Genomic DNA, 16882 nt, shown 5'->3' with positions numbered 1-16882 from the left:
CTCCCTGAGTGGGATGAGCAGAGCAGATGCTGCAATGAGATGCCAAAGCGGCTCCCCTTCCTCTGAGCCTTGGGTGCCTATAAATTGCTCCGGCGCGCGTTTCCAGCCTCCTCTTCTGCTGGCAGGTGGTGCCCAGGCAGAAGTCTACGTTCAGTCTCTCCGTCGCTCGGCTCCCGGCCGGGAGGCACTCGCCGCGGCTTCTCTTTAGCTCATCTTTAGCTCCTCGGCTCCAGCCCCGAGGCTCGCTGAGCGACGCGCCCGCTCTTCCGCGCACCCCGGGAGGCGCGCCCTGTGCGGGTCTTTGGGGATGCGCGTCTATTAGAGTTGTGGTGGTTGCAAAGGAAGAAGGAAAAAAAAAAAAAAAAAAGGCAGGGGAAGAGCGAACAGAGCGAGTGAAAAAAGAGAAGGAGGCAGAAAAAAAGGCAACTTCAGAGGGAAAGTTGGTGCGAACTGGCGCAGTCTGCAAAAACGGGAAAGTCGATCGCAAGCAGTGGCATAAAAGTGTGAGCGGTCCCGGCTAGAGCAAGAGGCAGCGCCGGCTCCGCCCGCCAGTGGCAGGTGGCCGGCCGGATTGTCGGCAGCCACAGGTGCGAAGGGGCTCGAGGGCGGCGAGAGGGCGCGCCGCGCACCCCTCCCCCACCCACCCCAGCTCGGGACCTCGGCTCAAGTCCACAGGCGTCCGAGCTCCCTCCCGGCCGCAGCCGCAGCGGGGGGAGCGGGAGCAGCCTCGGAGCGGCCGGCGCGCGCCCGCCCAGGGGAGTTGGGGTTCGCAGGGGGTTGTTTTCGGCTCTGAAGAGGTCCCCGCCCAACCTTCAAAATTTTGTCCAAAAGCAGACAAGAGGATCGCCCCGCGCTGAGCCGGCTGGTGGGCAGCAGGAGGCGCCTGATCGCCGCCGGGGCGCTGGGGGTGGTGATGGTGCTGCTGCTGGTCATCCTCATCCCGGTGCTGGTGAGCTCGGCCGGCACGTCGGCGCACTACGAGATGCTGGGCACCTGCCGCATGGTCTGCGACCCCTACGGGGGCACCAAGGCGCCCAGCACGGCCGCCACGCCCGACCGCGGCCTCATGCAGTCCCTGCCCACCTTCATCCAGGGCCCCAAAGGCGAGGCCGGCAGGCCCGGGAAGGCGGGCCCGCGTGGGCCCCCGGGCGAGCCTGGGCCACCGGGCCCTGTGGGCCCGCCGGGGGAGAAGGGCGAGCCGGGCCGCCAAGGCCTGCCGGGGCCGCCCGGGGCCCCCGGTCTGAACGCGGCCGGGGCCATCAGCGCGGCCACCTACAGCACGGTGCCCAAGATTGCCTTCTACGCCGGCCTCAAGCGGCAGCACGAAGGCTACGAGGTGCTCAAGTTCGACGACGTAGTCACCAACCTCGGTAACCACTACGACCCCACTACCGGCAAGTTCACCTGCTCTATTCCGGGGATCTATTTCTTCACCTACCACGTCCTGATGCGCGGAGGGGATGGCACCAGCATGTGGGCTGATCTCTGCAAAAACAACCAGGTGAGCGCGGGCCGACCGCGGGGAGGGCGGGGAAGGAGCGCGGGAAGGTGCGGGCGAGAGGGAGGAGACCCCGGGGACGGGTGGGAGTCCGCGGGGGAACGGCGCCGCACCTCCGGTTCCGGGGGGCAACACGAGGGAGTGAGCTCTTCCATTCTGGGGATTGGGCGGGGGGTCGTAAGCCAAAGGGGCTCCCCGTGGCCCTGAGAGGGTCGTTCCGCGCTAGGACTTGCACTCGGTGCTTACGCACAGGAGCGCGACCCTCGAGGGGCGGGAAGCACAGCTTGTGAGCTGGGGAGTCCCGGAGCAACAGTGAGCGACCCCGGGCTCTGGGATTCTCAGCACCACAAGGTCGTTGCTCTGAGGCTTTGGCGGGAATAGGAGGGTTAGGGGAGTCCAGAATGGGCATGCCAGGGCGACAAACCCAAACCCGGGGAAGAAGGACGAGGGCCGAGGGAGAAAGAAGGGTCCAGACCAAGCGAGTTAAAACGGGCCCCTGAGATCCGCGGTTGCGTCCCAGACGGGGAAACTCGCTTATAGTCAAATTCAATACACAAACTCTAGTTTAGTTGTCAGCCAAGAAGGAGAAAAGGTAATGAATGCTGATAACAGAAGGAAAAGTTGAGACTCGCGGGTTTACACCATAAAACAGGCTCACCAACACAGAATCCAGATTCCACTTCCTGGGAGTTGGTCCCAGGACGCACAGGCAGATGGTACTAAGGACAAGAGCGGAGCAGCCCCAAGGCACCTGCCTGAAGGTCGTTCCAAACCCAGCCTTCTAACTCACATGGGCAGCGGCCTTGGCCTTGACTGTGCAATAGCCTCAGATTAGCCCTGGCAAGCAGGACTTGCTCTTCTGAGCTGGTTGGCGCTGCCACAAGGACCACATGGCTGCAGTTTTCTACTGGGGCAACTTTCCCAGTTGCTTCAGAAATTCGCGGTCATTGCAAAACCAAAGTGTATCTTATCTTTTAGTCAGAAGAGAAAAATAATATTTATAACTGCCTGAAAGTGTAAACAGACCCTCTGCACATGCTGAACCTGAGCTTGCTGGGGGTGAGGCCTTGCAGCCAGCAGTCTAGAAAGAGTTCTTGGGCTGTAACTTTGTTTGGTTGGCACAGTGAATGGCCCATGAACCTGACATGGTCAATTTTGATTTAGCAAGGTCTATGGAGCTTGGTCACCCGCCCCTTGAAACCAGACCTTTCAATCTATAATCCAGGTGTTTCTATTAAGCAACATTGAAGCTGGATTTCTTACAAAAACTTAATTCAGTATCAGAATTGTTTCAGAAAGGAAAGATAAGTATCCTAAATGTGTAAGAAACAGGACAAAAAAGTCCTATTCTTCCCACTGCCTACCAACCCTCACCTCTGAAGGAATTTAGACGTGAACAGTTTAATGGGCCCTCAGGACTCTGAACTCCGTTGAACAAAAAGAGAAATAATGGCCACCAGGAGGCACTGATAGGGTTGTAAATTATCATTATTATGCATGAAAATAATATTAAGGTAAATAAAAATTATTTGCAGAACCGTGGGATAGTTATAGGTAAATGGCTAAAAAGGTTATGACTCACTGCACGTAGAGCTATTGTGTCACCCTTACAAAAGGAGTCCTGAGCAGCCCCTCAGCAGGCAGAGAGGAGGCACCCATTTATTTGCAAATAGGCTATCTTCTGACTCAAGGGGTGAGTCTGGGAAATATTATCATGCTAAAGAGATTGTTTTTTAGAGGTATTCAGTACAAAGGAATAAGATTCAAGTTTAATCAGCCAGAGTATAAAAGTGCTCACATCTTTAAATATCTGGAAATTGCAATTGCATGAAAAACCAGGAAACAATATAGTTAAATTACTTTAAATATTGATATTTAAACTGGTGAGCCCAGGTATGTTACACTGATTCCAAGAAAACCATTCTACAAAGTATTTTATTGTTTGGCATATAGAATGCTTCTTTGTATTATCACCCTACCATGTACATTCTTTGCTGGTTTGATGGGTCTTGAAAAAAGAACAAGGTGAAACAGGTGACCTTAAGTGTATAATGCTTTCCATTGGCATTATTAAGCTCCTTTTCTGCAAAGGTGTGCAACAAGTAATTCAGAAAAATATATAAAGTAGTGAACAATTTATTTTTGAGTTCACCATGGGCTATTCTGGAAAATGGTTATTGCAATATTACTGTTAAGTAATTTTATTTCCAGAATAAAAGTATTTTGCAAAGTCTGGTCTATACAGAGTTGTAGATGAGAAATCTTATAACATCTTTATTAATAGTGAATAGTTTATCCTTGATTTTCAATTATGCCCTTGTCTGATCACTTCTTAGAATGGCAGTTTCCCCTCTGAGCTGACCTAATTTGTTTTCATAAAACAGAAACTCAGAGATCCACGTCAGTGTAATGTTCTGTGGATTAAGTGGATTAGAAATAAACAAAAATTGCACTAAAAATATAGTTCATTCTAGAATAGAGGAATGTCTCTAGACCATTACCATATGAGAAACATTTTATTTACACTTTGTGTTAATGCAGGATCACAGATGGAAACATCAAAGGCCAGTAAATTAACCTGATGCGCCACTTAACCTTTTGTTTATGAATCCACAAAAGTACAATGAAAATGAAATTATGAGAACATCAGTAGCAATTAATTAAATTAGCAAATGTTACCATAAATATTGTCTCTAATGATAAACCCTCCCTAATATGATAATGCTAAAGCTACAAAACCTATTACATTCTCACAAACATGCCACTAAAAGCACTACGAATCTTATATTCCCCATGAAACCATCAACCTAAATTTAATCTTACCATTTGTTGAGAGCTCCATGACAGTGCATATTAAAGGTAAAAATTGAACTCAAATAGCTTTATATAGAAGCAGGAAATGCTTTAATATGCTTCTATACTTTTAACAGAAAACCTGAATAAAAAACATTGCTGTTTAAAGGGAATCACTATAATACTACGGTAGTAAAACACATAATAAAAATTGAGGCTCAAGATTAGAACAATAAAATAATTAGAGGCCATTTTTACTCTAAGAATTTATTAGTTATGGCACCAGTGATATACTGGGAATAGTGAATAGTTTGTCAATTGATGTTCATTTATGACCAAGATTAGTAAAATGTCAAATTAATTATATTTTTAGGAGTCATAAAACATGCACTAAAGATCAAGCAGAATCCAAATACTTAATTTATAATATAAAAAGATTTTAGAGTACATTTAGATAGAAATAGGTATATTGAGCTAAGGAAAGGATGTAACATATTCCCAGAGAAAATGCTAAGATCATTGTACATTAAGGTACCTGAAAGTATCCTCCAGGGTAGATGCATTACCTTCCTCAATAGTTTGATGGCTTAAATTAAGAATTGTCTGAAGTCACTGAGTTAGAGACTAGAGCTTGAAATTTCAGGTGCCATTATACCTTTAAAGTGGGATCAGGTGAGAAGGAATACTAAAATCATGCAGTGTACACTGGAGTATGGCAGTTATTTAATTGGGAAAGTCTTACAGTATAGTAGACATTAAAGTCTTAGAGAATCACTTTCATTAAAAAGCAATCACACTGGCTTTTTTTTTTCTACAATGGAAGCTAAAAACCACGAGGGTAACTTTCAGTCTGTGTGATCACACTATTGTCTTTACAGGTTTTTGGTTTTTGTGGTTACCTCTACTGAATAAAAATGGTAATATTTACATGGGTTTCGGTTATACCCTATAGAATAAAAACTGAATTATACATATTTCTAATATTATTGTCTCTGAATCAAGTGATTTTAATGGGTCCTGGTTTCCAAATGCCTTCCTATAGAAAACAGAGTTAAAGCACAATACCCATAGAACATAGAGTAAATGCTTAAAGCAGTAAGTACAATGTGTCTGGTTATAATAACAGCTGAGAGGTATATTATGGATTGTTAATTAATTAATATATTACTAATATGGCTAGTTAGTATTTTATATTTTAATTTTTCTCACCCATTAAAAAATTCACACATAAAAAAGATCAGGTCATAATAGCATTATTCTCCTTGTGGATTTTTCTTTTTCCTGGGAATTAATGACTAGATTAAATTAATAAATCAAAGCATTCAAGTCCTAAAAACTTATAATTAATTCCTAGAAAATATTATGACATTAAGTTGTATTGTTACTTAATGGTCAAAACAGAGCACCTCACTAAATTGGTCACTAATTCAGTCAGTGCTTCCGAGCATAATTGCATGGTATACTGTTATTATTATATTACTGTCAGTTAGCTCAGTGTTAAGGAATTTTAAATCCTGTAAACCGTTTCTTCTTTTGCTATATGAATACAGAAAGAAAATTAAAAAATATTCCCCAGGTAGCTTTACAAGTTCAGTAGTGTAACCCCCCCCCCTTTTTTTTTAACATTACAGCATTAATGTGAGAGTATACCACAAGAAAATTTCATTTGAAAACCTATCATTTACATTTTGAAAGAAATGCATGGAAATTCTTGACTTATGTTTCATTTCCCTCATTTTGCCAAGTGATAAATTCTGGCATATTGTACCCCAAGTCATGCATTATTACATAGTGCAGGTTTACAAAACCACTAAATCACTTGCTGTGTTATTCAGAGAAATATCATTATACTGGAATAGAAACAAGCCACAAAGTAGATGTTTTACAGAAATAAATCAAATACAAGCCTGCCTACTGAAAGTTTTTTTCCAAGGCAGAATCCAAATCTAGCTAAATGGACATGAAGCCTAATTTGAGTTGAGTCTGTGACAGAATGTCCATGTTAGTTGATATGATGGGCAATCTGACTATTTGCAAATGTCTATCAACGCACTAATGAGATCACAGGCTCAACAGGAGTGGATTTATAAGCAAGCTCCATCTTCAGCGCAAACCACACATTTAGAATCACCGAAATGAAGTCATTCAAAAATTTCTAGAAATTTGAGAGACTTCATATCATGAAAATTTTCTATAATTTTAGATATGCTGAAATCACATAATTTCTATAATTGCACAGGTCACAATTAAGTGATGAAAAGGCACAAATAGAAAAAAAAACCCTGAAAAGTTGGGTGATAGAGCCAAAGATATTTAAATGAGTTAAGCTCCTGGTAAAAAAGGTTTGACTTGAATTAGATTTTGAAAGCCTCATATAAAATATATGGTAGAGTTAGAGTAGTGGTATTTCTCTGAGTCTTTATCTACTATGGATCTCACTGTTCTACAAATAGTGAGAATCAGCTGATGTTTGAATTGAAATTATGTACTCATCAAACAGCTGGTTAAACTATTGCTATTTGGATAAATTAAAATGCAAGAAACTACTATTATCTCCACTTCAAGAATTAATTGGGTAGAGAGATGCTGAGAATTAGAAAAAGTAGCAATTTAGGAAGAGACTACACTGGCATGCACTGTTTATAGCATATAGTAAGGAAAGACTGTTGAAAGGACCCTCACGAAAGCACTGTTTTCTGCTTTCTCATAACGCAGCTGAAACAATTACAAAGATATCCTCATAAAACTCCAAGGCCCAGGTGGACATTTCTGTGTCAGTTCTGTGCTATGGCATCCCGTTGGCTTATGACACTGTCTGGACAGCCTAAAAGAAGAGTTGAAGATTCTCTTTGACAAATTCTAATTCTTGTCTGTTTCACATAGGTGCGCGCTAGTGCGATTGCCCAAGACGCTGATCAGAATTACGACTATGCCAGCAACAGTGTAGTTCTTCATTTGGAGCCAGGAGATGAAGTATACATCAAATTAGATGGTGGGAAAGCCCATGGAGGAAACAACAACAAATACAGCACATTTTCTGGATTTATCATTTATGCTGACTGATAATACAGAAACTAAGCTTATTATTCTGAGATTGGACACTGGATTTGTATGGCTAACATCAATGAATCAAGGATCCCAGGGGAATGCCAGTTGTGGGGCACCTCAGTTGTGTATATGTGGGGAATTCAAATGCTACCTGACTCACATCTGTATTCTCAGAAACATTGTGTAAAAAAAAAATATTAAAAGCAAGATAAGCAGATGTGTGATCCACTACCGCCAAAGCAAATACTCCTTATTGTTAGTGTCCATGTGAATGAAGTCCTATATAGATCACAAATTTTTATAGAAAAATCTAAGACACTGAATTATTTCTTCAATATATATGATACTTTGGTGTACCGTGATCCTGCTGCTCTTATCCATGTCAGCTTTGGTTCTTGTGAGTGTACCTGCTTATTATGATACTTGGAGTCCATTCATAGTGTGGGGAGGAATGATTTTACCCTGCAGGAGAAGGTCTAATTGAAATAATGCTGCTTGTCCCCAAAGAAATTGTTTGCCTTGTACTCTTGTGAACTTTAGAGCTAGACCTGGGAATGATTCAACTTCAAGCCTTAACCTGGAATTTTCTGGATTTGAGGGAATTCCCAAGCCTATGGTTGTTTTCCCATTTTTTTTAATGAATTTTCTCTTCCCTTCTTTTCTGGTAATAGTCTTTTAAAAAAGAGATTGACATTGTATCATAGAATTACCCTGTAAGTGTGAAAATGTGTAATATGTATGGTATTTAGAAAATCCCCTCGGTGTCCATTTTGTCAAGAGAATGTGTTAAGATTTACCTGGAAAGTCAGAGACATTTACTCTTTGGTGTTAAATCAGACTGAGGCTTTTGCCTTCTCTGGAACAAAAGATTATCCATAACTCAATGCACAGAGGTTTAATTTGGGCTACTGCATGCATCACTGTGGGGACACTAAGTAAGGCTTTCAAATAGTTACTTACCATAGTCATGGCCTGAGGTTATTTCAAAATGAATAATTTCACATATATCCAGTATGACAACAAAGTGTATATATTTTATAGAAATACCTGCTATATGTGTGTGTGTGTGTGTGTGTGTGACACACACACACACACACATATATATAATAGATGAAATATTATATATATATATATATGGCTTCAGACCATAGGCACAGTGGCCGGTATAGCCTCAAAAATTTAATTGAAAAAATATATGTGTATGCACACACACACACAAACACATAAATTATTTGACTTATTTTGGATTAAAATATATTTTGGATGACAAAGATATATGGAATAGCAAAATAATTTAAAATAATTTCTCTTTTAAGAGTTATCCAGGAAATTAAACTGTATTAGGTTAAAATGCCCTATGCATCACATGTCTGTAAATTAAACCTATGGCTCCTCTATTACCCTCTGCCAGTCAATACTTTTCACTGCATTTTGTGGTAGACTGTTCACATTAGGATGGCTGCAACAAAGGGGGTCTCCTTGGTGATGTTTATGAATTATAGGCACTTGAATTATCAGTTTTTCTTTTTTCCTAAGGTGGATTGAAGCCAACAGTAAAGTAGATTTTTGAGAGGAGTGCAAATCCTTTCTCTCTGTTTAAAATACACTGCCAAAAGCCATCTCCTTAAAACTAAGAAAAAGATTAAAAATGCATGTTGATAGATTCTATCAGACAGCATTCACTATTACAATGAGAAATCTGTCCCCTCTCAGCTGCCCTGGAAGACTCTCTGACATGTAGATTTCAAAAAACAGAAATTTAAAAATCTGCTTGTTTTACTGGTGAAGGATATTTGCATTTTAATTTTTTTAATTTAAAGGAATTAGTTGTTCTAGCTCATTCTGCTTGGGTACTTTCTGTTCTAACACACAGAAAGCTTGATCATCTTTGATACACAGAAATATCTTTAATTTAGCAAACCTCACCTTTCCAAAAGTTATGCATGGTGTTCCCATCTGAAGGGGCTGTTTGCTTGGTTTAAATGCCTTAGTCTGAGTAACTGTCATGATTATATGATTAAAAACATAGCCCATTCACCAAGAATAATGACTAATTCTATCTGGCCTTTTTAATATATGATTACTCATAAAGGAGTTGCAATAGATTTTATTTTTATTTAACAATATACACTTATCAAAGAGGAAGTGGCAACAGGGTTCGAAGAAATTTTATTTTTTTTTTAGATAGAATACTGAGGATTCAACCAAAAGATGAATTTATAAACAGCAGTGCCCATCAAGTAAGAGTTTTAACTAAGAGTTTTGAAAAAGGCTTTATTTACATAAAACATCAAGGCTGAGTACCTTTTAAAGTGTAGGCTGTAGAATCAGACTGTCATTTCTAATAGATCTGACCTTTCCTTCAGATAAATAAGCATTATTTTCTCTATTTAGGCCCAAGGAAAAACAAAAAAAAAGGCAAAGGAAATAAAGGGAATATATATATATGGCAAACATTTCTTTTTTTTTTTTTTTTGCATTATACATTATTAATTAATTAAATTGTGGCCTTTGTTATAAATGTAATGATTCATTAAACTATATTATGTAATATATTCTGACTTTTATGATTGAATTTTTATCATTCAGTATTGTTATGTGTTCATGCCCCCTTATACGATTTTTTTCAAAATACAACAAAATTTACAGCAAAAATTGATTCCAGCAAGCCACAGGAAACAGTTTAGTTTAAGTATAGCTGGGGGCCAGCATATAATTCACCTTCCACAATATTGTTATCATTTTAAATTGGTAATTGTCTTTACAGTATCCACTGAAAAAAATATCAAAATTTAACTTCTCTACCAAAGAAGCTATCATAAAGTGTCATTTTATTCATTAAGCATTAATTAATGAACAGCAGGGTAATTAGTAGGATCATCAATATTACAAGAAACATTGCATTCTTCTAGAAGAGGGTAATTTAACTAAAAACACTTTAAATTCTCAAGTAGGGAAACTGGTAGGTTAAGAAAACAAAACAAAGATCTTCATTTAAGGGATTTAGACTGTAAATCATTGTTTGGATGTAATTACTTCTGAATTTATTTTGTTAAGGCAAAACAATAGGGGCTCAACGCAGTTTGGTGATACCCTGCAGGTGCAGATGTTAACAGCCAGCTTTGGAGAAGGCAAAATGCTTCTAATTCTCGTAAGAAATAAGTGATCCCTCATTAGCCCTATGTAGCTCTGATTAATTAATATCTTCCAGTGGATTTGAATCACTAAATGTTCTCTCTGAGCTTTACATTAAAGGTGTCGGTGTATAACTATCTTATTTGAAAGTTAGCCATTGCTGAGGGTTCTTTATTAGTATCTTGTCAAGTGCACTCTCAGTGATACCTCTGAGCACCATTTTAGGGACAATGTTGGTGAGTATATGAGAATATCCGTGACCTCCATATTTCATCAGCCGGTGTTTTGTGTGTATGTCATGGGCCATCAGAATTCGATCTTCATAGCCCTCGTCCACCAGAAGACGTACCCTGTGAAACAATGTTAACTCATTACATGGCATCTGTCTCACATTTCCAGTTTTCACTTAGAAACCTCTTGCACTTGTCGTAGAGATCCCACCTTCCCCTGTGGCATGTGTACCAGGAGACCTTTAATAAATATTGTGTGGTGATGATAAAAAATATTGCTGCATTGTGGTAGAAACATGATCCTTATTCCATAACCCAGACATTTCTAGCCTGCGATATTTATGACAATGCCTGGCAATACTGCATTAAAGACAGCGTCTGATAGGAGGTGCCAGATTGAATGAACAGCCACTTTCGTATTTCACTAAAGAACTTTGTCCTGTGTGTGTAGCTGGTTCTCCACTCTAAAATGCCTCTCTTCGTGGGCCTGTTTGTCAGATCTCAATCTCTCTCCTTTTGTTCTTGCAAATTACATTAATGAGTATTTGTGATTAAAATAGGGAAACAAAAGAAATCTTCATATAAGTGAAACATTCTGAGAGTATTATCAGTTGGTTTGGAAGTGAAGGGCATTTTGAAAAGGTCAGCAACAGTACTTCTGTGTTTCAGCATTTGTCCCATTGAAGTCTATGGAATTTTGACTTTGTCTTAGAGTACTGGCTTAAATTGACCAATAAAAATTTACTCTATCTTCTTTTCATTTCAACAAGAATGCTCCTACGTAATGAGCTATTCCTTTAAATGTTATAGTCAGTTGACTATAGAAAGAATTCCTAGCTATTGTCTAAACACTTAATTCTCTCTGCTTTGTTAAATGCTGTAATCTGCAGTGTGAGTCACCTCCTGACAGCCACCATCTGTACGTGTCTGGACTCTGGGCAGTGTCTGTCATGACTTCCATGGGTCTCTGATGGCAGAGGATGCAACTTGGAGAGTGGCTCTTCTCTGGCATTTGCTAGATAGGCTTGTCAGTCTCTAGATTCCCAAATGAATTTAGGTATTCTCTCTGTTTTAATCACATTTCTTCACATTATAGTGCATGAGTCATATTTAACATCTACTACAGTAAGCAAAATATAGGGCACTACACTAAACACTCAAGCACAAAGCCCTGCCCTCTAAGAAAATACATTTTTAAAATAAATTACAGTTGAAGATTAAATCTTGTGTTTGCAGGTCAAAGGGATACACAGGCTGGAGAAGAAGGGGATTCAACCTGGTCATTTTGTCTAGTACTTGGCATTCATGTCACATGTACCCCATGCATGTCCTATAAGTACATGGAATGCAAATGGTGACTCCTCAGTTCTTTGCCTCTTTAATATTTATGTCTTGACCTAAAGTTCTGATGTTACTTTTGGAAAAAACTCTCTTCAAGGAAATCATCTAAGAGAATTATACCTCAGTTGTGAAAAAGAGAAAGAGTTGACACACATAATACACAATGCTGGAACTTGGTGTGACAACCTTTGATCTGTAGCTGAAAAAAGAATATCACATTGCAGGAAATTTTAGGGTATTCTTTCCTCCTTATATTTTCTGAGCATTTCCCTAAGTTTTTGTCTCTTTTCTTTGAGGGAAAAAAAGTGGTATCTTATTACTACAGAGGTATATTGTATGAATAAACACATTCCTATAGGAGGACTTGTGTTGGGCTCTGCAACACAAACTCGCTGAATTGTAAGTATTGAGGGAAGAATATAATGGATAAGATACTCGTTTGAGAATAGGAAGCCTAAGAATTCATTAAGTCGAGAATCTGGAGACTAGTTATCCCATGAGAAAGATAATGTTATGACTCTAGAACATAATTATATCCCATCAAGAGAACTGCCTGGTCATTCCTAAAATGAGGTCATCTCTCACGCTGTGCCACAGTGTGGAAGAACGGTAGTTCTAGAGACGCCGCCAGAAGGAATGAACCACTACAGATGAAAAGACAAAAATTCACACTAATTATAGAAATACAAATGAGTTAGTGTTTTGCAAACAAATATTAGAGAGAGACTACAATGTGTGGAAAGACAGAGATATAATAAGATTTGAGAAATGGAGCATAAAATTGAAAACAGGTGTTAGAATTTCCGGTGCTGAAAACTAGAGGTAGGCAGAAGCGTGCTTCTCTGTTCTTGCATTTCAGAGCTTTACAAGTACTAAGGCTCAGAATAATGATGCAAATAAATGATGAAAATCAAGTGGCCAAGAGGTAGGGGACAAGGGTACTGGGCACATACAATCCTAAAGTTCATTTAGTAATTACCGTGGGCTGTACTTGAGTCAGTGACCTAATGTGTGGTTGTAATTTAAGGAAGATTAAGTATACATACACACATGCATCTATAAAGATACATAAACACACACACACTGACATATAATTTTTGATGTATTTTCATACATCCAAAATGTTTACATTTGACACAATGAAAGCTGACCAAAGAAAGTTCTTATTCTCTATTTAATAGCCAAAAGGAGCTCAGATGGCACCCTGGGAGAGCTGTTGGTCATCCTTTCCCCCATCTCCATCCTGGGCCCCTCTACAGCTCTCTGCCTCTATTCCAGAAGAGCCTCCTGGAAGGCAGAAGGCTGCAAAAGATATACCTCACTGCCACAAAGGAAGCAGGTCCTAAGACTGACTTCCTACTCCAAAGATGAACTGTAAAGATGTGTTGAGCACATTCATCAGAAAGTCATGGTTTTGAGATCATGAAAGATGATAAAAACCTACCACATCACCCCACTTTCAATTCCAGGTAATATTCACCTCTGAGTATGGCACAAGCTAATAGGGCCCTCAGGAAACCTGTTTGCCAATATTGAATGATGCTCTTGGGCCAGTAAATTAAAAACATAAAACAAAATAGACAAAAATGAAACAATAAATCTCTTTAAAAAAAGAATAAACTTAGCTCCATTGGTTAGGAAAGTCAAAGCAGTACGCTTATGTAGAACTGAGCCCCTTCATATTTACCTAACTAGTGTAACATTGATCAACTAGCTCTCTCCAATGACACTACACTTGAAGCATATGTTACTATGAATGAGGTCATTGAGGAGGAATCTGCAGGGGCAGAAGAGAGGCACACAGATATAAAGGCGAACTGCCCTGGGGAAGGATCCTAAGGCTGCTCAACTGTGGCCACAGGTTCAAGATCTTTCTCCTCAGCCCCAGTGTGCATATGGTTAACTATTGCTACTGGAACCTCACAGTTACTGGTCATCACATCTCTACTCCAGTTTTGCTTACTTCCATTCCAACCAGTTTTCTATGCTTGTAACCATGTTCTGGTCCTTGTAATCATGGAGAACTACTTCCTCTCTGGAATCTCAATCTTTAGTTTCCTACTCTGGACACCAGTCACTCTTTCTAGTTTCTCACTCATCTTCTTCTTCCACATATATTCACCTATTTCATTAAAAGCCTCCAGTTACTTGCCCTTACTCTGTATCATCCCTTTCCTCTCTGTGCTTTATTATCTCCAGCTTGGACCACCTGATCCTCATCTCAACCCCTCTCTTGTTCCCTTAGCTATCAACCACATTTTTTTTTTGACAAAACTATAATCCTCAATCTATTAACTTTATATAAACTATTAACTTTTTTTTATTGTTGTTTCTACTCACAAAGCTTCTTTGGTTGGTCCTACTACCAAACTACAAAACATTTTTGGGAAAATAATCACAAAATCATGTGTGCATTGGGGCCAGTGTGCAGTCGTACAGTCAAGATCTCCAGCCTCAACTGGGTCTTGCGCCATCATGTCGTATCTCTCTCACCCCCTTGACATCCATCCCCACCCTACAGCCTCTTCTACAAGGTCCGGCCTTCAATCCACTGCTTCTTTCTCAGGAGATGAATGTCACAGTCACCTAGGAAACATACGGGGCCGTCGGCTTTCAGTCTCCTGTTTCTCCCACCAGGACAGCTATCTGTATTCACCCCATTACTTGTCTCACTTTCCCTCATTTCAATGGAGAAAATATAAATCCTTTCAAACAGCTTTTTAGTTCTCTCCCAGATTCCATCTATTTGTCTCCTTAGGAATCTTGCCCTGTGTCTCCCATCTCTCCAGATTTTGTAAGTTAACATTAATTGACCAGTTCCATATTCTGCCCATTTAGCGGAACACCTTGCATACTTTACTTCACACAAACTCTATAACGCCCCTGTGGCACAAGCACTACTTCCTTCCTGGATGCGTTCTCTGTCTCTGTCTCCACTCTTGCTCTCAGCTGTGCAAGCACTGCTTAATCTCAGTGAAACCTCCCCTCCGTCCTGTCTTGTTTTCTAGCTTTCTCCCGAGCCCCCTGCCTCCCTTTACTACCCAGCTTCTTGAAAGAATAACCTCCCATTCACACTTTCCCTCACCTCCTACTCATTCCTCAAGCCCCTTCCATAAAGACTGCACTTACTGTGAAATGAGAACCTCCTGACTGAAAGCCAATGGATACTTTCAGTCTATATCTCACTTTATATCTGCGACCTATCACAGGGGTTCACGTCCTTCTGCTTCAGCATTGTTCTCCACCAACTTCCATAACCAAACATATTTTCCTCACATTCTCATCACTTTGAAAACTTCCCAACCCATCCTTGAGTGACTGTCCCTTTGCCCCTTAAACATGTGTGTTCCCTAGGGCTCTGTCCTCATTCTCTTCTCTGAGTGATCGTATTTCTCCTCATGCTTTCCACCATCACATACAAACCAATGGTGTCTACACTTCCATCTCAGATCAGATTTCTAGCCTGAACTTCACGCTCTCCTCCAACGGCCTCAATGGATAGCAGCACTTAGATGTTTCCAAACAGAAATCATAGCATTGACTGGCTTGCACAGCTGTTTGCTTTCCTGCATATTAGACAATTTTGAAAGGTTAGATTTTATATGACGTTTGGTCATTAGACATTATACTTATAGAATTAAGTTGCAGATAATTCTTTAGTGAGTATTTTTAATGAAGCATTTCAAAAATACTATAAATTGTATGAAATTATGACTTGAGCAAGGTCAACCTGGGAAAGAAACATCTTAGTTCATGAGAGACAAGAAGAGGAAAACACGCTTTGTTCTTCTACTGTCATGGTAGGCCTTGAGTGTTACCTGTGTTTTTTGTCAGCTGCCCCTCTGCATGGAACTTCTAAGGCTCTCCTAAGCTTTTGCCTATTTGGGATGACTCATCCTCTTCTTGCCATAATATATAGAGATTTGCTCCCTGAAACAGCATTGATATATCTGCAAGTCTCTGCTTCTGTGTGCTTCTGTTTTCCAAATCTTTGCTAATACCCACCCAGATATGAAAATCAAGAGGGTTGATAAAAGGGAACGCTATGAGAGATTTAATCATATTTACCTTCTAATTCTTTTATTATCATCGGGCATGTCAATTTCTGGGTTGAATTGGTAATTAAGGACTTCAGTACCAAAGAGATCATATTCCAAGTAGCAGCCAAGTTGAGCAAACTCCAGCAGTTCCTTCTTATCAAGTATAGTCCTACAGACAATAAGACAGACATATTGTTATGACCGAGAGCCTATTTTCCACATGTACAGATTAAAAGTTTTAAGTACATTATGTACTGAAAAAGGTTTAGGTAAGAGAACTTTTGAATTGGCTCTTTTGATGTGACTTTAAAATAGTAAGTTTACTTTGTTACCAGAAATAAGAGAACTTACCCACCCAAAAGGGACTTTTCTCTTTTAAGGTAGTTGGAAACTATGGACATTATAATTATGTTACCAATACTGAAAAACAACTGCATAGTTCTCCTACAGAATTGTCTTCAGACTATGGTCCATATATGTTTGGAAATCCTTAGTGAGACTGCTGTGAACTGTGGACACTATCAAAGGAAATTTGGCATCAAGCACCATAAAGCAGGCGAGTAATGATAACCTGGGTAAAACCTGAAGCCAAGGTAAAATAATAGGATCAGTTTCTTGTGAAGATCATGACATGGCTCTAAAATTAATATCAAAGCTTATGTGGATATCATGCAACTTCTTAAAAAGGGGCAATGCTCCCATAGATATTTATGTTCTGGAGTGCTTATTTTTAAAATACGATTTATTATGCTATGCTGAGTTTTGTGGATATCTTCTCATTCAGTAGAGATCATAGT

At 40.1% G+C, this 16882-nt stretch overlaps 2 protein-coding genes across 2 annotated transcripts in view; one reads left to right on the top strand and one right to left on the bottom strand.

Moving 5' to 3' along the window:
* Nucleotides 1–765: 765 nt before the first annotated feature.
* On the top strand, nucleotides 766–9774 carry C1QL3 (complement C1q like 3). Its single transcript, XM_066384950.1, has 2 exons — nucleotides 766–1501; nucleotides 7175–9774. The coding sequence occupies exons 1-2, from the start codon at nucleotides 914–916 to the stop codon at nucleotides 7352–7354; spliced, it is 768 nt and encodes a 255-aa protein (XP_066241047.1). The 5' UTR covers nucleotides 766–913; the 3' UTR covers nucleotides 7355–9774.
* A 440-nt stretch (nucleotides 9775–10214) lies between these two features.
* Nucleotides 10215–16882, bottom strand: part of PTER (phosphotriesterase related) — a 64725-nt gene continuing 58057 nt past the window's right edge. The window contains exons 4-5 of the mRNA XM_066384949.1: nucleotides 16114–16254; nucleotides 10215–10824 (exon numbers count right to left, since the gene is read on the bottom strand). Coding sequence (XP_066241046.1) covers nucleotides 10614–10824; nucleotides 16114–16254 — 352 coding nt within the window. The 3' untranslated portion in view covers nucleotides 10215–10613. The remainder of the gene's footprint in view (nucleotides 10825–16113; nucleotides 16255–16882) is intronic.

The sequence above is a fragment of the Saccopteryx leptura genome, chromosome 5, assembly GCF_036850995.1.
Source record: "Saccopteryx leptura isolate mSacLep1 chromosome 5, mSacLep1_pri_phased_curated, whole genome shotgun sequence".
NCBI classification, from domain to species: domain Eukaryota; kingdom Metazoa; phylum Chordata; class Mammalia; order Chiroptera; family Emballonuridae; genus Saccopteryx; species Saccopteryx leptura.
Note: the sequence above shows the minus strand (reverse complement) of the source record. Positions and strands in the feature narration are given on the sequence as shown.

What these genes read in the sequence shown, in the direction of transcription:
- C1QL3 (XM_066384950.1), top strand. Translation starts at nt 914, where the DNA reads ATGGTGCTGCTGCTGGTCATCCTCATCCCGGTGCTGGTGAGCTCGGCC. An exon ending in ATCTCTGCAAAAACAACCAG is followed by an intron (nt 1,502 to 7,174) that starts GTGAGCGCGGGC and finishes TGTTTCACATAG; the next exon opens with GTGCGCGCTAGTGCGATTGC.